At 49.7% G+C, this 23,569-nt stretch overlaps 7 protein-coding genes across 7 annotated transcripts; 3 read left to right on the top strand and 4 right to left on the bottom strand.

Moving 5' to 3' along the window:
- Nucleotides 1–365: 365 nt before the first annotated feature.
- Nucleotides 366–2,071, top strand: ATNIH1004_002759 (tRNA-ribosyltransferase family protein; the record flags this gene model as incomplete). The annotated part of the gene is made up of 8 exons (XM_033567444.1): nucleotides 366–446; nucleotides 531–781; nucleotides 866–949; nucleotides 1,016–1,336; nucleotides 1,388–1,445; nucleotides 1,503–1,580; nucleotides 1,642–1,829; nucleotides 1,885–2,071. The coding sequence occupies 8 exons, from the start codon at nucleotides 366–368 to the stop codon at nucleotides 2,069–2,071; spliced, it is 1,248 nt and encodes a 415-aa protein (XP_033429439.1).
- Nucleotides 2,072–2,302: 231 nt separating this feature from the next.
- On the top strand, nucleotides 2,303–3,304 carry TMP1 (thymidylate synthase; the record flags this gene model as incomplete). Its single annotated transcript, XM_033567443.1, has 1 exon — nucleotides 2,303–3,304. The coding sequence occupies one exon, from the start codon at nucleotides 2,303–2,305 to the stop codon at nucleotides 3,302–3,304; it is 1,002 nt and encodes a 333-aa protein (XP_033429438.1).
- A 208-nt stretch (nucleotides 3,305–3,512) lies between these two features.
- On the bottom strand, nucleotides 3,513–4,445 carry ATNIH1004_002757 (AN1-type zinc finger protein; the record flags this gene model as incomplete). The annotated part of the gene is made up of 1 exon (XM_033567442.1): nucleotides 3,513–4,445. One exon carries the CDS (start codon nucleotides 4,443–4,445, stop codon nucleotides 3,513–3,515), a length of 933 nt encoding a protein of 310 aa, XP_033429437.1.
- Nucleotides 4,446–4,874: 429 nt separating this feature from the next.
- Nucleotides 4,875–8,351, bottom strand: ATNIH1004_002756 (histone deacetylase hosB; the record flags this gene model as incomplete). The annotated part of the gene is made up of 1 exon (XM_033567441.1): nucleotides 4,875–8,351. The coding sequence occupies one exon, from the start codon at nucleotides 8,349–8,351 to the stop codon at nucleotides 4,875–4,877; it is 3,477 nt and encodes a 1,158-aa protein (XP_033429436.1).
- A 2,622-nt stretch (nucleotides 8,352–10,973) lies between these two features.
- Nucleotides 10,974–11,777, top strand: ATNIH1004_002755 (YggS family pyridoxal phosphate enzyme; the record flags this gene model as incomplete). Its single annotated transcript, XM_033567440.1, has 1 exon — nucleotides 10,974–11,777. One exon carries the CDS (start codon nucleotides 10,974–10,976, stop codon nucleotides 11,775–11,777), a length of 804 nt encoding a protein of 267 aa, XP_033429435.1.
- Nucleotides 11,778–12,043: 266 nt separating this feature from the next.
- On the bottom strand, nucleotides 12,044–15,106 carry ATNIH1004_002754 (AP-2 complex subunit alpha; the record flags this gene model as incomplete). The annotated part of the gene is made up of 4 exons (XM_033567439.1): nucleotides 12,044–12,154; nucleotides 12,216–14,143; nucleotides 14,244–14,578; nucleotides 14,655–15,106. 4 exons carry the CDS (start codon nucleotides 15,104–15,106, stop codon nucleotides 12,044–12,046), a joined length of 2,826 nt encoding a protein of 941 aa, XP_033429434.1.
- A 4,695-nt stretch (nucleotides 15,107–19,801) lies between these two features.
- Nucleotides 19,802–21,571, bottom strand: ATNIH1004_002753 (homeobox domain-containing protein; the record flags this gene model as incomplete). Its single annotated transcript, XM_033567438.1, has 5 exons — nucleotides 19,802–20,181; nucleotides 20,272–20,728; nucleotides 20,790–20,919; nucleotides 20,976–21,113; nucleotides 21,174–21,571. 5 exons carry the CDS (start codon nucleotides 21,569–21,571, stop codon nucleotides 19,802–19,804), a joined length of 1,503 nt encoding a protein of 500 aa, XP_033429433.1.
- Between the last annotated feature and the right edge of the window lie 1,998 nt (nucleotides 21,572–23,569).

Below are 23,569 nucleotides of genomic sequence, written 5' to 3'. Positions count from 1 at the left end.
TCGGTTAACCTCCGATGCATCCTTCAGCCTGTTCATCCGATTCTGGGCCAAGCATGATCTGCCTTAGCATCCTGTATGGTACTGTATCATACCATACCATACCATCCCATCCATACAGCGGCGGCACTGGTATTGACAAACACTGCAAACATCACTGCAAACATGGCAAACAGGGTCGACATGGATTTATCTCCAGATACCGGAATCAATTATTGTGTCGCTTCATACGCAGGTCAACCACTGTCTTTCTGATGACATGGCTGCGGTCTCTGAAGATCTCATCTCCGTGTAGACTCTTGACTGCACCACGTCCTCAACTGCAGAATACGATCGCTGTCTTTTTCCTGAGGGCGCATATCACAACCATGTCGACTTCCCCACCAGCAGCCACTCCGCGCAAGCCAATGCCCTCTGCACTGACCTTCGACCTCCATGCTAAGTGTTCAGTGAGTTGATTATTCGACGGTGGTCCTTGTTCTTCTCAGTACTCTGCCATTCTAACATCGCCCTGCTTTATATGAAATGCATAGACTACCAAGGCTCGAGCCAGTACCCTTAAACTTCCTCATGGCTCGGTCCCTCTCCCGATCTTCATGCCGGTTGCAACGCAAGCATCCCTCAAAGGACTGACATACGACCAACTCAAGGAAACAGGGTGCATGCTGTGCTTAAACAATACGTATCATCTAGGGTTGAAGCCAGGACAGGCAGTGTTGGACGCGGTAAACGGCGCGCATAAGTTACAAGGATGGGATCGGAACATCCTGACGGATAGCGGAGGGTGAGTTGCTAAGACTGTGCTTGGCTACCCGGTCAGGATGATATCCCCTCTTACGGTTGCGTGCTAAACAAGGTCACCGTCCAGCTTCCAGATGGTTTCTCTGCTTAAACTAGCCAATGTCACGGAGGAGGGTGTTCGATTTCTTAGCCCTCACGACGGCACCCCCATGTATGTCTTCTGCCGTTGATTCCAAGAAGCGCTGAAGAGATTATGACTCTGATATCCGGTTCCAAGGCTACTTACTCCCGAACACTCCATTTCCCTGCAGAATTCGATTGGCTCAGATATCATCATGCAGCTGGATGATGTGATTGCGACTACGTCGCCTGACCGCGCGAGGATCCACGAAGCTATGGAACGATCGGTGCGATGGCTGGATCGATGTATAGATGCACATAAATATCCCGAACGGCAAAACTTGTTCTGCATCATCCAAGGAGGACTGGATTTAGAACTGCGCCGCAAGTGCTGTGCTGAGATGGTGGCCCGGGATACGCCTGGGATTGCCATTGGGGGCCTTTCCGGGGGAGAGGCCAAGGAGGAGTTTTGCAAAGTGTATATATCCCCATTGCATATCTGTCGTGGGCTTGGCTAATGTTCGGAAAGGGTCTACGCATGCACCGGACTTCTCCCGGAGCAGAAGCCAAGATACGTGATGGGTGTGGTAAGCGACCGAGATGTTGGCATCATCGCAGAGGATCAGATTCTAACTCCTTCCTAGGGATATCCGGAGGATCTCATTGTAGGAGTTGCTCTCGGTGCAGACATGTTTGACTGCGTGTGGCCGACCAGGACGGCCGTAAGTTGCCATTCATTTGGGAGATAATCTCAGCCAGGTTCTAACGAAAGATCTGTCGCAGCGGTTTGGAAACGCGGTCGTTTCGAGCGGTAGCCTCAACCTTCGACACCACTCCTTTGCGCAGGATTTCAGACCGGTCGAAGAAGGATGTACTTGCACCATCTGTCGGCCGACGAACCAAGGCGGCCTTGGGATTACACGAGCCTATATTCACCATTTGGCTACCAAGGAGACAGTGGGCGCTCATCTGTGAGATGCAACTCTTGGACGTCCCTTGTATGATTCCTCATGCTAACTGATGTAGACTTACGATCCATAATGTCCATTATCTGCTAGCCCTCATGGGTTCCGCTCGACAGGCCATCCTGGAAGATCGGTTCCCGGCATTCCTCCGACAGTTCTTCCGTAATCTCCATGGGGAGAAATCGAAGTATCCCACCTGGGTGGTGGAAGCACTACGAGGGGTGGGGGTTGATCTGATGGAGGACTAGTCTTGATATGATATATGATATGATAGTACTACAATAGACGTTAGACTTTGGTTCCTGACTGTAATCCATGGGGTGGGAAGGACGGTATTGAACACGTGACCACGCGCCCGCGTCACGCGTCCCGGAGAATCATTTTCAACTTCACTTTACTCTTTCATCCCATGCGACCCATCACCCTGAATACGCTCCTCACCTCTCTATTCTATTAATCGATAAGAATCACAACCGACCATGTCTCCCTCTGCAGTCCTACCTGGATCGGGCGATCATGCCACTCAGCCCCAGACCACACCTAGCAACCCCGCCCACGAAGAATACCAGTACATCAACCTCATCCGGACGATCCTCTCGGACGGTGAATACCGACCGGACCGCACGGGCACGGGAACGCGATCGATCTTCGCACCACCTCAGCTGCGATTCTCACTATCCAAACCCAGTCCTACGCCCAACAGCGACCCCATCCCCATCCTACCCCTCCTCACCACGAAACGCGTGTTCCTGCGCGGCGTGATCGCCGAACTCCTCTGGTTCATCTCCGGCTGCACCTCGTCCATCCCCCTCTCCGAGAACGGCATCAAGATCTGGGACGGGAACGGCAGCCGCGAATTCCTCGATAAAGTCGGGCTATCCCATCGCGAAGAAGGCGACCTCGGTCCCGTCTACGGCTTCCAATGGCGTCATTTCGGCGCCGCCTACGTCGATGCCAAAACAGATTACTCCGGCCAGGGCGTCGACCAGCTCGCTGACGTCGTCCATAAACTGAAACACTCCCCCTTTGATCGTCGCATCATCATAAGTGCTTGGAACCCCGCCGATCTTAAACTCATGGCCCTCCCCCCGTGTCACATGTTCGCTCAATTTTACGTCTCCTATCCAGACGGTCCCGGTTCCAAGGGTTATCTCTCTTGCTTGATGTATCAGCGTTCCGTCGACACGGCGCTCGGTCTGCCATTCAACATCGCCTCCTATGCTCTCCTCACCCATATGCTGGCTCACGCGGCGGATCTTCATCCCGGCACTTTTACCCATTCCATGGGCGATACCCATGTCTATCTGGACCATGTCGGGCCCTTGCAGGAGCAGTTGATGCGCGAACCGACTGAGTTTCCCGAGTTGCGGATCAAGCGCGACGATCGCGGCAGTGGCATCGTCGACGGCTGGAAGGAGGATGAGTTTGAGGTGATTGGTTATCAGCCTCATAAAGCGATCAAGATGAAAATGAGCGTCTAGATTTCCATCTCGTCTCTTTGTCCTACGATTGTATGATACCAGAATTAAAGTGCAGATAGAAATATATCGTCTTGTTTTCTTGTCTATATTGTTCGTGGCCCATTATTATTGAACTCTGAAACAGCAGATGTAAATACGTACTGGGAGTATCATAGCTAAAACCATCATATGCAAAAGAAAAGGGGCAAGATAAAATGACTTGAAATCTCTATTTCCCTAGGGCCACGCCTGCCCCCCTCAATAAAACAATCGTATGGCCCTGTTTCACCTTCCCGCCTCCGATTGTCTTGGAGAATTCCAAAAACTCCCCGGATTCGACGTGAAAGAGGCGCAATCGCGCCTCCTCCCCGGCCCGGTTATTGACGTTCTCTACCCGCAGTCGGCGCGCCGCATCATCCAACACCCGGCCCACCTTCCATCGCGAGTCAAAGAAGAAATCCCCCGCCGGAGATTCCGCCCGCTGCGTTTCTGACGTTCCCGCCACATGCAGATACAACCGCTGGTCCGTGGGCACGCCAGCATCACCCTTGGCCCATTTCTTCAACGAGTTCAACTGCACCGTGCGCGCTGCTGTGCTGTTCGGCTTCGGCGCTGGCGTCAGGCTGGCACTCTTGTCTTTGCCCCAGGTGCGAACCCGCGCAAACATCGATCGCAGGGTCTCGTTGGCGCCCGGGGTGCCAGATGATGTGGAGCCCTTTGCCCCTCGCGGGGTTATCTTGGCGCAATCATGCTCTTCTCGCAGTCGGTGTTTCAGGCAGTAGTGCCGTGTGCAGTTCGGGCAGCGCACACCCGGGTCGGTGAGCGTGTTGATCAGGGTTTTGCAGTTCAGATGAGCGCATTGATCTGAATTATAAATTGTAGGTTTCTGTGTGGAAGTAGAGGAGCCATTGTTGTTCGCTCCGTTTCTCCGTCGAGCCCATTCGCCCTCCCGGGCACATCGGTGGGCCGTTTCGGTACGATGGTCAAGGCAAAAGGTCCCCCGGCAGGATTCGCAGTGGAAGGGAAGGAAATCAAGTTGGTTACAGTATTCAAACTCGCAGTGTCTACCGATCGAATCGAGGTCCTTGTCGGCCATCTGGGTAAAGGACTCCACAGGATCGGCACCGGCATTTTGGCGTGTATTAACGGTGATGGGCGACATGGCGTAGAGAGTAAACTGGGGAAGGAGAGATACGACCGGATCGTGAGGGAGAGAAAAAGGCAGCAGAGCAAAGCGAAGACACCGCTAGAAGCCACTGGCACATGCGGACGGCTGACTCAGCGTGGCGTGGCAGGGAGAGAACTTGCGTCCGATCTCAGAGATCAGCTCGGAGATAAGAACCGGTCTCGCGGTATGGTACGGTATGGAACATTACACAACGAATAGCATCTAAACTAGGGAGAGATATAACGTTTAAGGGCCCATACCCTGGCTGTTGGATAAATAAGAATACTCAAACACAAGGGGGTATATCAAACAGGTGAAAACATGTACAACTCCAGAATCAGAGTTCCGGAAAAGAAGGAAGATAAAGTAAGATCAAAAGGCACTATTGCATCCTAGATGGAAGGCAGATGGGCTAGAGATTCATTATGGTATTTGGAAAGCGCCATTTGTTTGACTCGTAACTTGTTCCAAACCGTTCGGCTGCTCCGAATCTGCAGAGCCAAAAGTAGAATTATCAAGCTCCGAGGGGGTCCGAGTCTCGCTCTGCTGAACAGCACTCGATGGTGCAAATGGGATCGGGCTGTTAGATGTGAAGACCGGAAGTCCATTCCTGTTCAGGACAGCGGAGGTTGGCGGAGAATACAACGACGTACGGAGCTGGACAGTACTGGGCAGGGACTCCGGTGTCAACGAAGCCGTTCCGCCTAAGGGCGCCTGCGATGATGGCGGGTTTAATACTTCCACTGAGCGAGCCGCGCTAGGCCGGTCGTGAAGACTGGCTACTGCGAACCCGCCAGCTGCGCTGCTAGACGTCTCCAATGTTTCAAGCGACGAACTAGGTGCTCTTTCTTGTTCCTCCGATTTGGTGATACTGCTCGTCCTGGCTTGCACCGTAACCGTACTGGGACCAGAACTCGTAGGAGTCGATGAAGACCGAGACGACGGCCTGCTCGTAGAAGTAGATGCTTTGGCACCGGAGGGTTTCTTGGGCAATTTGGGCATCTTAATTGCTGCCTTGGATGAGCGCTTCTTGCGCTCTTCCGCCATTTTGTTTTCGCGGGCCACGTTCTCTTCAGGGGACGGCACTTTGAGCTTGATGCTCAGTTTCCGCACACCTGCGGCCAGACTGTCCACATCGTCCGATGCAAGAGCCTCTGTACTATCTGTCTGTGGGTGCGACCCGTCAGGCAACCGCGACGGTCCATCGCCAGCTGGCTCAGACGGGAGAAACCCTGACGGAACTCGGGGCACAGGAGGCACCTTCCTGGGGCTTACTGAGCGTTTTGGAGTGGTAGGTCGCGAGTGGTTTTGTTTCCGCCCACCATTCGCTATCCGTGACGATGGTCTTTGGTTTGAATCGATCTTTGCGTGGTCCACACCAGGGTCCGAAGTCGGTATAGTGGTTGAAGCGGCGCTTTTTCTGCGGGTTGCGCGCATGGTTGGTGATTTCTCATCAGGAGACGGGCCTGGGAGGTCACTGGTGGCATCGATCGTAGTTCGCCTGTTACCTTTAAGCATCTGTCGTTTCGGGGTCTCGGCATTTGGGGTGCTAGGCAGGGACGACTTGGGTTTTCTTGTCCGGAGCTTCATGCGGCTTTCCTCGGGTGCAGTCGAGGGAGCGGTATCGGCAGTCGTCAAACGTTCTCGCCGCAAGCGTGAAGCCTCGGCGTTGAGATCCTCTGGTCGGCAACTCGTGGTCTGGCGATGGCCAGGAACGAGTACCTTTGAAAGCTCATGCGTTGCGGTCGCCCAACCCACCGGCGGTAGGGGCGGAGCCTCATGTTCCAAGCTTATCTGAGAGCCGTTGGACTTACGATCACGAGGATAAGTAACAACTTTGGCGGTAAACGACTGCGTGGGTGCAAAATAAGTTGGCGCAGACTTCTCGCGAACCTTGGGAGGTGCTGCCGGCGGATATACCAGAGCCTCGAGCTCTTCCAGGGCAGCTGGTGACCACCACTCACCATCATAGGCGGCCTCAGGTATCGGGTATTGTGCTTTGTCCTGGGGGGGATCAAATAACGCCAGGCGATCTGCCATTTCAGCAGTCAAACGATTGATCTGGTTATCGCCTGTGTTGTCAGCGTTAAACGCTGAGTCTCCCAGTCCTGACAAATGACTCAGGACGCCACTCGTCAGAGCTCGATTACTGTATCCGCCTTCCAAGACGCTGACGATGCGTCCGTCGACTCCCAGTCCTTCCTCCTCTGCCATCCGGACCACATCGGCCGTAAACCTGGCGTAGAAGTCGGTGGGGACGTTGACTTTGTGTCTTTGCATGCCTGCGCCTTCCCACTCACTAGCATCGAATCCCGCGGAGATGAAAATGGCCGCTTTAGGCGGAGGTCCGTTGGGCGCGTTGAGCAGACGCTCCGTATGCGTTCGTAAGAATGCACGTGCCTTCTCAATAAGGATCGTGTATTTCGTAGCGTAAAGCTCCCAGAATTCCAGGTCCGTCTTCCACGGCTCCAAGTGGACGTTCCAGGTGGACTGGCCATGCGCCCCGTCGATGCACACACTCGCATTGCGCACTTTCTCCGGGTCACCCATTTCGCAGGGATAGGAATTTATATCATGAAGACTGAAGTATCCCACCACGGCCTTTTTGTAATTTGCTGCATTTCGGGCAGCCGTCGTGGCCTTCTGGTTCTGCTCCCACGCAATCTCCTGCGAGCCATCACCGTGATGCAGATCAAAGTCCAGAATGGCGGCGTGGGTCAGGCCATGCGACATGGCGGCATAGGAGATGCCCACATGAACATTGTTAATCCAGCAGAATCCCGATGGATGACCTGCCGAACAATGGTGGCCTGGTGGCCGGATACACACGAACGCGCGTTTCGTAGAACCTGGACCGAAGACAGCATCGATACTTTCGCAGACGCCCCCGAGAGCTCCCTCGAACGCGTTGAGAGACTCCGAGCATAAATAGAGATCACCTTCATGAAGCGGCGGCGCGTCTGCGGTGGCACCATCCTTGCCCGCGCTGCGAGGTCTGATCAATTCTTTGCCGTTCAACGCAAGGCGCGATTCCGCCCCGTCGCACATGCTCTTTAGATCGTCCATCCACTTGGTTCCATGTACATGCGTGACTGCGGGAGAGTTGAGCGCCATAACCCGAGCCGTTTTGCGAATCTGAAACGGGGGCACAGGCAGATGTTCCAGGCTGAGGTCAGGGTGAGGGGCAAAGAGACCCCCAGAGTATCTTCGTGTAAGCCGGACGTACGCGGCAGAAACGCCCAAGACGCCAGCTTGGATACGCTCTGGTCTTTCCACTATGGAATTCAGGGCTGCTCGCGAGGTCCGAGGACGCGAGAAACGATGTCCATAGCAAGCATCGTGAAGGACAACCAGAGTTTGGGAGCGTAGGTCGGCTGACTGATGCAAATCCACTTCCTTTTGGAAATGGTCCGCCGCAATGGAAGCAGCCGTGGGGATTGGGTGTTCCATTGCTGCATGTAGAGAGGGTCTCTTGAGCGACGTGTTGGGGGTGTTTGTGGCGGGGGTGGTGGTCGTCGCCGGGGAGGTCGCGAATGTAGATGAGGAGCGTCGCGACAGACTGGGACACGAGGACCCGCCAGCACTGGGGTAAATAGATCGCAGCGACGCAGTAGACGAACGTTTTTTTAGGCTGGGGATAGATTTTCGACGCTCATCTCGCAGGGAACTGGAGCTAGTGGTGCGTCGAGGGGTCAAATGCGGCGCGGCGGCACCAGAACGCGGGGGCATATCTGATGGAGACAGGCGCGAGGAGGAGCGTGCGGACGGAGAGGTTGGCAAAGGAGTCGCAGCCATCGATGAATGATTCAGACGGTCGGGCCAGGGGTCGATGGGGGGAGGAAGAGGCGTGGGAGTTTGGGAAGTGAATGATGGCGGTTCGTCGTGTTTGGAAGCATCCATGACGCAGGGACAAATCGCATTGGTTTTCCTTTCTGGATCTTCTGGCTGGCCTTGATGGCGGGACAAATGGTAATCATGAAAGAAACGACAATCGAATCGATGGACGTCTAGAGGTTTAATGCAAAAACAACAGGGGAGGAACGAGAGAGAGAGAAAGAAGGGCGAAACAAGGAGAACCCACGATTTTTGGCTTTGACTTTTCGTTTCTCGTGCAGCAAAAGGGGGAGTCGATCATCCCTTCAACCGTCTTCTCTCCCCATTCTCTCTTGACTTTCTTTGCAAAACTGTGTCTACTTCAATGGATGATTGATCGGGTTTCTAAGACAAGCCACTGATGCAGAATGTACGAAATGACAGCGTTGGTTCAGGAGTAAAGATGTTTCTTTAGTCACCAAATATCGACATGGAAGAAACCAGATTTCTTTCATTCCGGAAAATGACAAAGGAAATACTAAAGAGAATACTTTAAAAAGAAAAAGAAAAAGGAAGAAAAAACGCCTCCAATCCCAGCCATTTCCGACTTGGAAAATATATTCAACTCCCGTCCCTTGTTGCTCGCCCAAAGCCTAAGAAAAAGTTAACAATAACAATAATAAGAAAAAAATAGAAAATAGAAAACAAAAGTCCATCAGCATACAAAGACGCCTCCAGAATCCCAACACCTTCGCCAAGCAATTGAACTCAGAACGTGCGAGATCGTATTCCGCAGAAATGATACCATCTCTTCCGGGGAACCATGGAGGCCTTCTCATGACCACCGTCCATTGAAGAAACTTTTGAGGATCGTTTGGACTTCTTTTCCGACTTAAACCCCTTGGTTGCATGGTTGTTGCAGAAGCACTGCATATGTACCGTCTCGATTGACGTGCCGGGGCAACTGTCTTGCCGTCGAGATGCACAGATTTGATGGCCGCCATCCTCCTCACATTGGCACCATTCATAAAGGGTGAAGTATTGTCGACACATGATGCGGTTCCGGTGTTGTCTCCCTTTTTTTTTTTTTTCCTCTTATTTTTTTTTTTGCCAAAATATGGGGTAGAAAGTTGATCAATAGTCGTGTTAGAAATGAGGTCCGTTCAACTCCGCGACCTTCCGGTGGGTGCTCAGAAGAAGGGGATCGCCAAAGAAAAAAAAAAAAACAAAGATACCAATCAATAGAGACAAAGGGTCTCTATAACCAGAACCGCAGGAGAGTCCAACTTTGCCAATTACTCCAATTGTTCTAGTTCAATAAAGAAGATGTTCGGGATGTTTTATCCAAGATTTTAGATCTGTCCGTCACTGTTCCAATTATGTCTGTTTCTGGAGAGATACTGGTCCATGATTCTTTGACCCGCAGCCCCCTGAGTTACTGCATGTCACCAGTATCTACCAGGTGCAGTGCGACAACAATAATCGTGGTGACAGCGATGAGGGGATCAGATGTCAATTCGATTGGCCGACTCACAAGAGGAATGCAACTGAATCAATGAGTTAAAAGGCGGATGATAGAGACAGAAAGATACACCTTGTATAAAGACAGCCACGGCGAGGAATAGATTGAAGGAAAGTAATAGGTTTAAGAGAGAGGCAGCGGGGGGTGTAGGACCAGCAAGAATAGATCCCAGTAACCATGCTACAAAACGATGATGCGCACACCTCCCTAGAACACCTAGACCATGAGAACCCCCCAATGCAAACTTGACGTCAGCCCAAAATACGACAGTGGAGACCAGCGTCAAAGTAACGCTCACTTTGGTGGAGTCCAGACTGAGTGGATTGATCCCTATCACTCATTCACCATTGGGGATTCGCTCTGGCTAGCCGCTAGGGTTCTGGGCGTTCTTTTTTCCTCTCCCTATTTTTATCGCATGCTCTACTTAACTAGCTGGCTTTATGGGTGCCTGGGCTTGGCTCCATCTCGGCGGTTCATTTTTGGCCGATGAACACAAATGAATGGTTCGGCCAAACTGCGCCTCCTTTCAGGAAGGGGGGAAGGAAGTGAAAGAAAAAAGAAGTCAAAGTAACGCTGTAACATGATGGAAGCCGTTCAGGTCCCAATGACCTTTAGCACTACCACTTCAAAGACTAATAATGCCAGATTAATGAAGATAAAATTGGAGGGCCAAAGGAAATTGGATGGGACATCTAGGTGGATTCTACCACCGCAGTCATGCTGCCACAGTGCCCAACAAGGTTTTGTCAGATGAAACCCTTAAATTCTGGCCCTGAGACCTTAGCGAGCTGTCAAGAATAGCAACCGCGGTCTCCATCACGGCAATAGTGAGATGAACCGTGGTAATAGTCCATATTCTTAGTCAACGCCAGCTCCTGTCAGCGCTGAAAACGGCGATGAAGACACGTGCCGCTATTCCCTATAAGGCCAGTATATTTTGTCAGAGAGCTTCGGAGCCGATCGGCGGTGTCACGTGGTGGGATAAGATGCATGTCCTGTTAGGGAATAGCGTTGCATGATTCAGAGCCCCCAACGCATCATCATTGTCGGTCACGAGAAACAACGTTGAAAGCCGCCTCCAACGTCCAAAACGACCATCCCACACACAACATCCGGCCCTACGTGCCTGCCTGCTTCCTCGTCTGTTAGCGATGACTTCCCAGCCCGCTCAACCCTCAACCACCATCATGCCTGCCTCTCCGACCCGAACCGCCACTCTTCTCTCCAACCTCGCCGCCGTCACCTCCCGCGTGTCTGCCGCCGCAACCAAGAGAGGAAGAGCTGAAGCCAAGCCGGTCCGCCTCATCGCCGTGTCGAAGCTCAAGCCCGCCGCCGATCTGCTCTCCCTACATCAGCCTCCCACTTCGCACCTCCACTTCGGCGAAAACTATTTTCAAGAGCTGCAAGAGAAGTCCAAGCTCTTACCACCTACCATCAGGTGGCACTTCATTGGCGGATTGCAGTCTAACAAGTGCGTCGTGCTGGCAAGGGACGTGCGCGGACTCTGGGCCGTCGAGAGTGTAGATTCGGAGAAAAAGGCTTCGCTGCTGGATAAAGGGTGGGGGGACCGCTCGGCCGAATTGCGCGCCTCGGATTCCATTGACCGGCTTCACGTGTTTGTGCAGGTGAATACGTCCGGGGAGGAGAGCAAGTCCGGGGTCGATCCCGGCGACGGTGCTGTATCGCTATGTCGCTTTATCCGCGAGAAGTGCCCGCGCTTGAAGTTGCAGGGGCTCATGACCATTGGGGCCATTGCGCGCTCCAAGGCCACGACCCCCGAGACGGAGAATGAGGACTTTGTCTGCTTACGGAACACGCGCGATCTAATCGTTGACCAGTTAGGCCTGCAATTTTCCGACGATGCGCTAGAGTTGAGTATGGGTATGAGTGAGGATTTCGAGAGCGCCATTGCGTTAGGAAGTGACGAGGTCCGGGTAGGGACGACCATTTTCGGGGGACGGCCACCCAAGGATCAGGCGAGAGTCATTTGAAATTGATACACCTTCAATCTTCAAAAGGGAGGCGATTGATGATTTACGACCTAGCAGTTGTCACGAAGGTGGCATCACTATTAAAAATTACAGGGTTATATAGGGAGGGAAAAGTTACTACAGTTCCAAAAAGGAAATGTGTATATAGATACTAATTGATATCAGACCTCGCATCCTGTCAAGGCTGTGAATGGAGGATGGAGAGTCAAAGAGAATACATGATTAGAAGCATCATACGGAACTTTATCTTCCAATTTTACAAGGAGCTATACATCATTCGCCAGACTTCGACTTCCCTGTGCTAGTTTCTGTTCCATCTGCTTGGCCAGCGCCTCCGGCACCGCTTCCTGCGTCGCTCGGATGGTGACCCGGTACATCTGTTCCAGACAAGGTCAGTATCATGTCAGCCTTTCGCGGTCATTTTGAGCCAGGACTCACCCTTTGGTCGTAGTTGGGCTCAAGTCGTAGAAGACATCCGATCTTACCCGTCGCAAACTGATACACAGCACACCCCACAATGTTATTAGGATTGGGATCCACGCCATCCAAAACTTTCCAGCCCAATCCTTCCACCACCCGCCGTGTGAATAACTCGTTGATGCCCTGTGCTTTTGCCAGAGCTCCAAACGTATTTTGCGACTCTAGCGGGGACCCACCAATCTGCCTCCATCGCTTGAAAAACTCTTCGGCCGACAACGCGGATGGTTCCATGTATCGGTGCATTAAGATAGGTAGTTGCAGAGTATAAGCCTGGAGAGCTCCCGCAAGGTACGAAATGCGAATAGTAGGCGCCTCAGTGAATGGCCCGTTCGCGCCGAAGAAGAGCGTTTGCTGCGTTTGGCCCGCTGCGGGAACAGAGGGCTCGGGAAGACTCTTGGTATCGGCCTTGAGGCTGGGTGTAGCACGGTTGTCGACTGTCGTTGTCAATGATCCAATTGCAAACGATGACTTGTTGGTGATATATAACTTCACTACCCCCATGTGGCCACGGTATTCAGAACGCAATCCGACTTGGATCTGGGCATCTTCGAAAAGCACCCCCTCATCAGCGAAGTACAATCGGTTATATCCAATATCCCAGTCTGGCGTGAGATGGGCCGCACTTGCCATGTTCGGCGGCGGCGGAGCAGTCGGAGCGGTGAGATCCAGTCCTGCTAGATCACCTGATGCATTCGATGCTGATGCTGCTGCTGATCCGTTTGATCCGGTCTTTGTGCCATTGACGATGGTGGTAAATGTGCGCTTGAGCCCCGTGTTTTGTGCCATAAGCACCTCTTTTTGATCCGCATTGGCATCCTTACCTCCCACAACCCAAGTCTTCTTATCCGTAGTGCCAGCTGTCTTCTGGTGAAGCCGAGATAGGAGGATTGAGGCTCTCTCCGAGAACGGGGGCATTTCATCGCAGACCGTCCGGAGAAGATCGTCGGAGGAAAGTGTTGCCAATGACAGGTATTCGAAAGCCCGCTGCTGCAACTCGGAATCCGGTGAATGACTGTACAACTTGAAGATATGCAATAGCTGTGGTTTAATCTCGGGGAAAAGATTAACAAATTTCACAAAAGATGACAAAATCATCGCACGGGTGTTGTCTGTACTGGTAATCATTTTGGCCTGTAGCGCCAGGAACTGCTCGATGGGGCTCGAGCCTTGGTTGTCAGCAATCAGATGCCCAAACTCCCCTAGGACGTAGCTAGCAATCTTCACTAAGCTCTCATGACAATCCGTTTTCAAGTAAGTGAGCAGGGTATGTGCTGCATAGGCCTGCAACTCCTCATTGTTGGTCACAATCTGGATCACGCGCTGCCACACTTCATCATTGACGTGATCACCGGCCAGAGAAAGAAGTTTCAATGTCATATCAATGTACCACTGAGCATCAGTCGCGTACTTTTCTGTAAGGATTGCAACTTTCAGCACCATTTCTTCCCGAATGGCATAGTCGGCGGTCTGGAGATAACGCAATAACTCATTCACTATGGGACCTGCATTGGTTGTGTCGCACATGCTATAGATCAAATCCAATCCTTTACGTCTAACACTGATATCGCGGTCTCGGAGTGAGCCAAGGATGATATTCTGATGCTTTTTGATCGGGTCCAATGTCTCTGCCCTAGCCGCAAAGTGTGTCATCGCTTCCAGTCCTAAGTATCGAACATTGGTCTCACGCGACTGGATGTATTTCCCAAGACGGGAGGAAATTTGCAGCATGAGGCTGTGCTCAGTGTCAAGATGGATGAGAAGATTAATAGCCTCGAAGAGCACAGCATTCTGCGCATTATTCTGCTGGACATTCTTCGGCGTATCCATGGCTGCATGCATCATTTGTTGCAAAGACTCGCGGATAATCTCACGAACATGGCTGTCCTCTACATTGCATTAGCCACGGTCAGGACATAGGAAGAAGTGAGGCAGTGAGAGTTTCGGAAACGAAAAGAAACGGAAAGAAAACGGTGAATGATAGCTTACCAGAGGGAGGGTAATATTGCAGCAGGCGCAAAAATTTAACCTGGATCCAGGGACATGGTACACGATAATACAGGTAGTCCGGTGCGATGTCATTATCCACCACAATCCTCTTCAGCCGCTGGGCAGCTTTAACATAGCTTCCTCTATACTCATCCGGTTTGTCTTGGGCCAAGGCCATGACTAGTGAGGTAACAGACAAGGTGACACCCATGTCAGGATCATCCATCAGGGAGATTATCCGCTCCGCCCACTCATTCTGCACAATGCCGGGGTATTTGCGGTACAATCGGAGAAGTGTGAGAGCAGCTTTCTTCTTCACAAAAGCTTTAGAAGTACTATAGTTTTGTTTAACATTTAACTTGGATCTAAACATGATTCGAGAAATTGGAGTCGAGAGAGAGGGATACTTACGGGGAAATAAGCAAACGATGAACGTCGGTTGAGAGCGCCTCACCCATCTCTCTTCCACCCACATTGGCAACCGCATGCAATGCCAGACAGTTATTTAGTTCATTGTGATCCAGCAAGTCCTTCCGGATACTGTTGACAACCAAGTGCAGGAGCTCATGCTGCTCGTGCAAGAAGAGTGTCACAGCCAAGTATCCAATCTGTTTCTCTGAATACTTGGGGGAGGAAACTAGATTCACGGCCTCTAAATGGCCGAAATCAACATCGTACCCCTGGATATAAACATAGAGCAATTTGCAGACGTATTTCTTTTTCTGATATCCGTTGAGGCTGCCGGACTTGAATTTCTGTCGAATGTTGGCCAATTCCTTGTTCACTCGTTTCTCCTCCAACTCGCGCGCTCTTGCATTCCGCAGGTCAGCAATGAACTGGACCAATCCTCGCATGGACGACATGGCGATCAATCTAGTCGAGGTGTCGCACGCTGCGGCCGATAGTATGGATGCAATTGATAGTTCTGCAACTAAAAAGGAGTCAAGTCCCGTTATCCTCCTCACTTTCGGTTGTTAAAGCGCATGGAGCCACGCCGGTGGGATTCACGTTGCAGGACAGTGTCATACAAACATGTCCTAATTGTCTGCCTTCCGTTGGTTCGAGTCCTTATGGTGAATGTGACATGTTGCGCAGGGAGGGGATCGGCGGAACGCGACAGGGGCAGGGCTTCTGACTGGGATAGTAGGGGATGGAGGACCTAAAAACAACCAGGATGATATGACCAACAATGACCGACTCGGAAATTCCACAACGTCACGCTTGTCGGCAGATACAGCCCAGAGCGCGAAGTAAGTGGCAGACAACTAGCAGTCGCTCTGTTTTCAGGGAGTGAAGCACAGAGCCACATTCGCTTCTGATCCGGCGGAGAACGGTGGCAGATCGGGAACAATATTTACGCGGTGTGGCGGTGCATCATCCCTGCAACACTGTGGTACATTCTGGTACTTGGTATGTACTATTACTTCATTCATGCAGATTACGAGCTCCGCTCGGCATCGCCCGACAGGGCAAATCAGGTTAGGCGCAGGCACGTGAGAACAAAACACGTGAGAGTATATCACGAAGGGTCCGACAATCTACAACAGTTTCTTAATTATAGAACCGACTATTTTCACACAATTATATTAAGGTGCTTATGTACTCCGTCCACTGGTTCTTCTTACCTACCATAGCGGCTTCGCTTGTTCAACGAGATGGGACAATGGCTACGTTTAATCATAGCCGCTCCCTGTTCTTGGGACCTGAACAATGCGCTCTCTTTAACCCCCCTACATAGCACTGGCACTAGCTATAAGGAGGCTATACAACATTTCCCGTGCCAGGTTCGAAAACTAAATGTTAGTAAGTATGTTCGCAAAGTGGCTTTAGCGTATTAAGCTTGGTGTTGTACTAGCCAAGGAACTAGATCCGTGGACTATAGGTCACCCATATGTATAAAACAACTCGGAATTTAGACGTCAGGAGAAATTGACCAAAAGATTTGGCTTTGTTTCTTCCTTTTTAGAAACAGGAGAAAGAGGAGGAGAAGTAGAGACACTAGATAGGGCTACAAAAGAGCTATATAATAGAGGCTTTTCCACCTCTTCTAGAGGCAGACCCCATAAATCCATAGTACATACATAAGAACGTGTTCGGATATGCGTAGCTAGGCGCGTTTTAGTTTATAGTGAGAGAATTAGGGGTTCGGAGACTATTCTCAATTTGTAAGGAAGCGGTGAAGGGAGATTGACCAATGAAAGCAGTCTATTCAAATTTACTTCTAAACAGACAAGCGCTGCCAGTAACTATTTGCTTCGCTGACCAGCCAATAGCCATCTATCGATTTCTCTATCACTTACTTGCTTCCTGCCTGTCCAGTGGCATGTAATAACAATGGATCGGACTGGTGTATAGCTATGGTCTGACAACCCTCCTGTCCAGTCAGGATGGATGTAGAGTAACCCAGAGCGCTGGTTGGCTGGCGCCTCAAAATTTGATGACAAATGACAGTAGCTCAGCCAATCAGGTATCGCGTCATTAGTGTCCATCATCACGGGACTTTATTAGCAGCGAATCAGCAGACGGGGATTGTTAAGCACTCGAGATTGTGAAGTGGCCCATCCAGATTGCTGGACAGTATAAATATATGGGAAACCACTGCCTCCGTGGGAATTTGTCTCCTGTCTACCAGTTCTTCATCTTCTTTACAATTCTACCATCTCCTCCATCGTGCACTTGAGGGAGTTGCATTGCCCAGGTTACTAACTTAGCCATTTGTTGAAATTGCGCTTCCTACCAACCTTACGTCATACATCTAAAAAATCCCTAAAAATTATCACAATGGTTCATCCAGCGTCGACCTGCTGCAGAACATCCGGTGACGGCAGCTGTGTTTGTGCAGCCCAGGCCAAGTGTTCCTGTGGCAAAGAAAATGCTCTTCACTGTACCTGTGAGAAGGCCGGCTCTGAAAATACCATCTCTGGCGCCCGATGCTCCTGCCGTACGTTCTTATATCAAGTCTCACCGAGACCACCCTGAATAGGAGACAATTGACGAACTGACCTTTCATTCATAGGAGCACGTCCTGCTGGACAATGTACTTGCGAGCGGGCAACAACTGAGAATCATCCCATCTCTGGTGAAACCTGTCCCTGTGGGAAGAGACTTCCTAGTATGTATATACCTTCTGGTCCTTCCCCTATTGTTGTAAACCTATTAGCTGACTTGTTACTGGTAGCATCCTGTACCTGTGAGAAGGCTGCAGCTATCGATGCGGCTATTGAGAGTATCGAGACCGATTTCACTTCTCGTGCCTAGTTATCCTTGGCTCTGGCTGAATCGTATTGTATCATCACTTGGTTTCGGTTGGGTTTGGATGTGCGTTCTGGAGTTCGTGGGGCTATGAAGGTTTGCTTTCCGATGTAATCATATACTCCTTGTTGGCATACTGTCAAAAGTAATATACTATTTTAGACGATGCTTTCTTGTTTTTCACTTTCTACTTGGTAGGCAAATTTTACATAGATGCTTAATAAGATGTGATGGTTTGGCTGTCTCTGCGCTAGTAGAGATAAAACCACTTGATCATATAAAAAGGTCAAGACGACTGATCGGCAGATCAGTAGCATCTAGCGCCCTATATAGTAGCGAAGGCCTTAGTCTGAGCATCATACTGGGTTCAACCCGCGACCTCAGTTAATACCCCGGATTATTAATAAATATGACCAATATATGGGAGGAGTGGACCGCGCAGATTAATTACAAGCAAGTTATAAAACCTATTAAAGATCTTTACACTCCTGGTAGCCTATGTTCTTTTAGATACTTAATATAGGTATTATTAATGCTAATTGTATTACAAAGATAGCCTGCAGATAACAAGGCATGAAGGAAATTACTTATCTTGAATTTTAGAAAGGTCTCGACAAAAGCTCTTTAAGCAAAGATCAGAGAAATCACTTCTAAAAAAAAGCGAAGACACAGCTCAGTTTGACCACTAGATAAAGGTAAGTATCAGGTTAAAAGGATTCATCCTTGTAAATATTGCCATTTCTGTATCATACAGTTTTAGAAGGCAAAGGCTCGAGGCCATACCATTCCAAAACAATTCCAGACAGATTTTTATTACAAGATTTGCAGGATTCCTTATGCAGACCTGATACTGTCAGATAAAGTCTACCAGTCCTCCCTAGGATCGGGGAGATCTTTAATGTATTCTGCTAACAAAGCATATAAGAACAGTTTCTCGGTCCAAAGAAATTGTGGATTATGTCATGGGCCAATAGCCGATTCAACCTATATAATAGATTTGGACTAAGAGAACTCGCTGAGAAGCTTCTATCTGGGGCCGGCGGCCGAACAGGTAAATGTGTGCTAGGTAAATGAGACCAGTGATCGGGAGAGTTCTACACGTCCTCGCAAGTGGCTGGTATACGGGCTCGAGTATTTTGCAGGTGCTGCCCGCTACAGATTATTCCAAAAGGTAGGCTATCTTTGTCATTGAGAGGTAGACTGTAGTTGACTCCGAAAACAAGACACACTAGCTAGAACCTACTTACAATGGTAATGACTGTCCTTTATATATCCATGTCCATCATGTCGCTTCATATCATCTTGCTATGCTGGGCTATGGTCTCATCATACCCGTCTCCTCCAGCTCACTGAGACGGGTAGCCATCAAATCCCAAAGTGCTTGGATTGCTATGACCATGTTTCTTGGCATCATATCGATATAGCTGTATCGCTATGATCGGGTTGGATCATTATTGTTCCGGTCGCGTCAGAACACTGGATGCGGTGTAGTGGATCGATTGGCTGTCAGCTGCCTGATTCTCTGACATATACAAGGTCATGCTTGGCCAATTTTCTCGCACCACGTCCTCCTGGGCGAGAAAGATGTAAATTGCGCATAGATAGCTCTAATATTCATTTTTCATGACGTCTTGTATGGATGCGTGGTGTTAGTTAGGGCGGTCGTGTTAGTTGCGGCAGAAAAAGGACGCGAAACAGACAAGCGAGTGCCAGCCAAGGGGATATTATCCTACGTTGGTGATACAGCCCAACAGTTTTCGTGTGAGGCTAAGAACTTCTGTGCAATAGAAAATTTCATGAACTGTTCGTTTATGGAAGAAAGCCACCTCTAGGCAATCATTTAGTGCAGACATATGGAGGTCCTCCAATATCGTTGAAATGGTCCCAAGATGAGTCAAAATCGATTGAGAGAGAAGTATATTTCCAAAATCCCCCTTGATGAACAGTTCATCCGTCGAGTGAGGTGAATTAGAACCTAGCTGGACGGAGAAAGAGAAGTAGATTAATATACTGGGGGAAAAAAAAAGTAAAAAAAATTGAGAAGTGACAACCAAATAAACGCCATATAATTCCACGCCTCCCTATTGTAATATACCAGATGTAAGCGAACCTAGTTTTTGCTCCATGGAAAGTCGACATCAGAGAATAAAATCCCCTCCAAAAGTTAATATAAGACAACACTGAAAAAAAAAAAAAGCACGCATTAAAAATGCGGCTGATTAAACAATAAAGAAATTGTTGCCGTAGATGGAGTTTTGTAGTGTAAATGAGCCGTAAAGAGTTCAAAACTCTTGCCCACGCATCTATTATAAGTAATTGGTATAATCGAAAGGCTGATTTCCAAATTTGGCCCTCAACGGATCCAAGACTTGTGGAGGATTGGGCATTCGGTCTTCTGGCGAGCTACCAACTGTCCCATGGTTGATGCTACTTGTTTCAGAAGGAAACGAAGCGGGCAAACTCATACTAGAAGCATTGGCTTGAGTAAACGGCATGGTCGCGCTTAGGCTGTAAGGATGGTGGTCGTACGAATAAGGTCGATAATCTGAGGATTCCGAAACCGGTATAGATTGTATCGTAGGCATGTGCCGGCCATGGGATTGTATCTGCGAGGTCATTTCAAGGCCACCAATTCCTTTGGGGGCAGGCATCGTATGTGGCTGTTGATAGCTGTGCGCTTGCTGATCTATCAACAAGATTATGTATGTCAGTCGCCCATGAATGCCCCGGGACCAGAGTCCCCTCCAAGAATTAGAACGGGGAAGGTGAAACCTACTGTGGCTATCCACACTGTACGGTACAGAATGGTCCGGTGGTCCATTTGGGGATACGGAGCCTTCTAGCTGCCGATGGTGATCATAACCAAGGATCATACCATTCGGGGGGCGACTGATTCCAAAATCGGTTGGGCGCCGTGCGTACGGCAGACAAGGGTGACCGAGCGGCTCACCTGATCTTGAAAAGCGACCGGGAAAGTGTAGCCCAGTGTTATATGAAGGCTCCGAGAAACTGCTCGATCTTGGAAATGGGAAAGGGCCACGAGAGTTTCGTTGCAATTCAGAAATAGGCGCTGGGGGACCCCGACTTGTAATTGGACCAGGTGGTGGGTAGCTCTCCAGATTCCTATCGGGGGCAGCCGAAGAGAACCCATTCCCTGTTGTTGATGTCGAGCTTAGAGGAGAGATCACATAGTCGTCGTCATTTATTCGCTGGAGTCCATCCGTGAGCAACATCTAAATATTTGTCAGCATATGGTATGGTGAGTTTGAAGAAGCTGCTCGGACGGAGACTTACCGGCGTCTCAGATGGCCTGCCGTCAAAAGGCGTCCGCAACACCTGGGTAGTGTCAAAATCATCAGGCAATGCCCGAGACTTCAACATTCTTTCGCGATCATTGCTAGTCAGCCTTTTAAGCTTGGCGCGCCTGGTTGGACACTTTAGTCGGAGGAAATCAATCATCTCTATTGAAGCATAACCGACCTGTTCTGAAACCAGACCTGCACTTGACGGGGTGTAAGCCCAGGAATTTCTCTCGATAAGCGTTCTCGGTGTGCAGCGTCAGGGTGTGCTTGGCGAGTAAACTCGCTCATCAAAAATCGAGTTTGGTTGTGTGTCAGACTAATAAGAACTGTTAGCCTCACCCAGTCTACCCAATTTGCATAATCGATTCACACGCACCGGAATCGCTTCATCTTTTTCTTGTCCGTTTTGGCGTCCGATGAGGTTCGTTTCTCAGTGGAGGATACTGCGCCTTCGTCCGATGAAACTGCCATCGTGTCTTCGTTCTCTTTTTCGTACTCCTGCATTTCCTCTTGCTCGCCCTTTCTGGCCGCTGGGGTCACTTCACTAGGAGCGTCGGGACTAGCAGTATTTCCAGACGCAGATAGAACAGGTTCGCTGTGGTTGAGCTTATCCAACCTCATCATTGACAGTGAAGAGTTGCCCTCGACTTCTGTTTTCTGCTTCTCCGAAATGCCCTCGGACAGTTCTCCCCCGGAATACCGATTCTGGGCAGATGTATCAGTAGACTTCGCAGCTGAGAAGGCATTTTCAGCCTTAAGCACAGTTGATTGCATGTCGGTAGGAGGTGCCCTTGCTGGTTCGGCTGGTTTCTCCCACGAGTCGGGTAATCTCGAAGGGATTACCCTTGACTCTAATGGGACCTGCTCACTGTTCCAGGATGGCGCCTGCCAGTGGTTTGTAATTGTAGACAGATGAGATGTAGATGGAGGCGACAAGGAGGACAACCAAACACAGGGCCCACTAATTGACATGGTAGATGCAAATACCCTACTCCATACAGTCAACACAGAAAGCCTCACGGTGGGAATCTGGAACGTTGGCGTTCTAGGTATCCCACAATCTGTCTGACAAGGACCCGGATTACGGTTCAGTAAGGTCAAGGAGTCTGAGCGAGCCGTCGGGGCGCTTCGCTCTCGAGTAGGCCAAGGTCTTCAGGAGCCACCGACTATGTGGTGAGAAAACGAAGGAGAGTACAGAAAATGGTGAAATGTTGTATTCGTGTCTTCCGGAACCCTGCAGGTACAGAAGACACAGGATGATAGCAGGCGAACAATAGCAGAATTGCAAAGTGACAAGGTAACCAATGAACTAAATGTTCTATGAACTTGTCTCTGTCTGCCCCTGGGCTTTTCCTCAAAATGCTAAGGAGAACCTCAATATCAGCTAAGACCAACGGCCGGCGGCGAGAAATGAGGGTCGATCGCTCCACAGGGTCCTGGATACGGCCGGGGGCTTGCCAGATGGTGGGTAGAAGGTAGTAGAAGAAATTAAACAGTGCTTAGCCAAGCGGGTAAAGGGATATCCAGGGAAAAAAAATAAAAAAAAATCACGGCAGTGGAAATAACAACAGCCAGAGAGAAGTCAAGATGCTAGCTGAAAGCTCTAATCACAACCAATAAAGGTCCACTAGATCTTCCATGTTGACCACCAATGGCAATGACACTAATGATGCATGAAAAAGGTCATGAAAGAACTCTCATTCATGGACTCGTCACGGAAAGCAACCTGGGACAGACAGTTGGGCTAATACAGGGAACCAATCTAAACAATAGAAAGAGAGGTAGATGGTAAATGCTAACGCGGAGAACGAACCCAGAAAAATAAAAACAATATAATAAACAAATAAAACAAGAATAATAATAATTAATTTCTTTTTTTTTTTTTTTTTTTTTTTAAAAAAAAAAAAAAAAAAAAAAAAAAAAAACGGGGTTTTTTTTTTAAAAAAAAAAAAAAGAAATAAAAAGTAAAAAGGGAGAGACAAAGCAGAAGTGACAACTGAACGGGCCACAGCTTGAATAGTTTTGGTACACGAAGATCTCACACCATGCTGTGTTTGTTAACGATGCTCCGTTGCGGGTATTCTGTATAAGCTGCCGATAGGGACCAACGAGAAACAAGAAGAGAGGGGAGGTGTGGGAAATCGACTTGGCTAAAAGGATTGGGGTTTCTTCCAGGGATCGATTCCAGCCCAACGTCGCAAGGAGGAGTAGTAGTAGTAAGTAGTACTAGCAATCCTGATAGGTGCCATTGACTAAAAGACCGAATATGACCAGGCATCCAGGTTTATCCTTCTGACGCGTCAAATCAACTACACATCTGTTCCTTGGTAAGGGCGTACACGAAGAACTAATTTCCTAACTAGGACACAGGAAGGAATCGCTTCCTCCCAGGTGTGAGGCCCTCAGAAAAAAAAGGCCGATATGCAACCAACCCCAACTACCTGCAGCGGAAGCGCAGTGGCGAACTGAAGCTCCACGAAATCCAGGTAGTCAGATGGCCTTGGGACGGCAGCCCTGTGAATTGGCACTAATTAGAGATAGGATGGTTCTTGCGGTTCAATTTCAACTGAGCTACTCTTGAGAGATGTTCAGTCATGATTGAATGTAAATTTTCCGACGTGGGACAGGGGCCTAACTGACCATGGCATCGCATCCGGCGGGTCTCTAGAATTCTGGGATGTCCCTAATTCACAATCCACCCGGCTATTGTGCTGGTCAGCCAACCGTTGTTTTGAAGGGTACATACTAAATAGACCCTCGTTGCCAGACTGG

The sequence above is a fragment of the Aspergillus tanneri genome (assembly GCF_003426965.1).
Source record: "Aspergillus tanneri strain NIH1004 chromosome Unknown AapTan_1_pilon_pilon_pilon, whole genome shotgun sequence".
Lineage (NCBI taxonomy): Eukaryota > Fungi > Ascomycota > Eurotiomycetes > Eurotiales > Aspergillaceae > Aspergillus > Aspergillus tanneri.
This window is presented reverse-complemented; position numbering and strand designations above follow the sequence as displayed.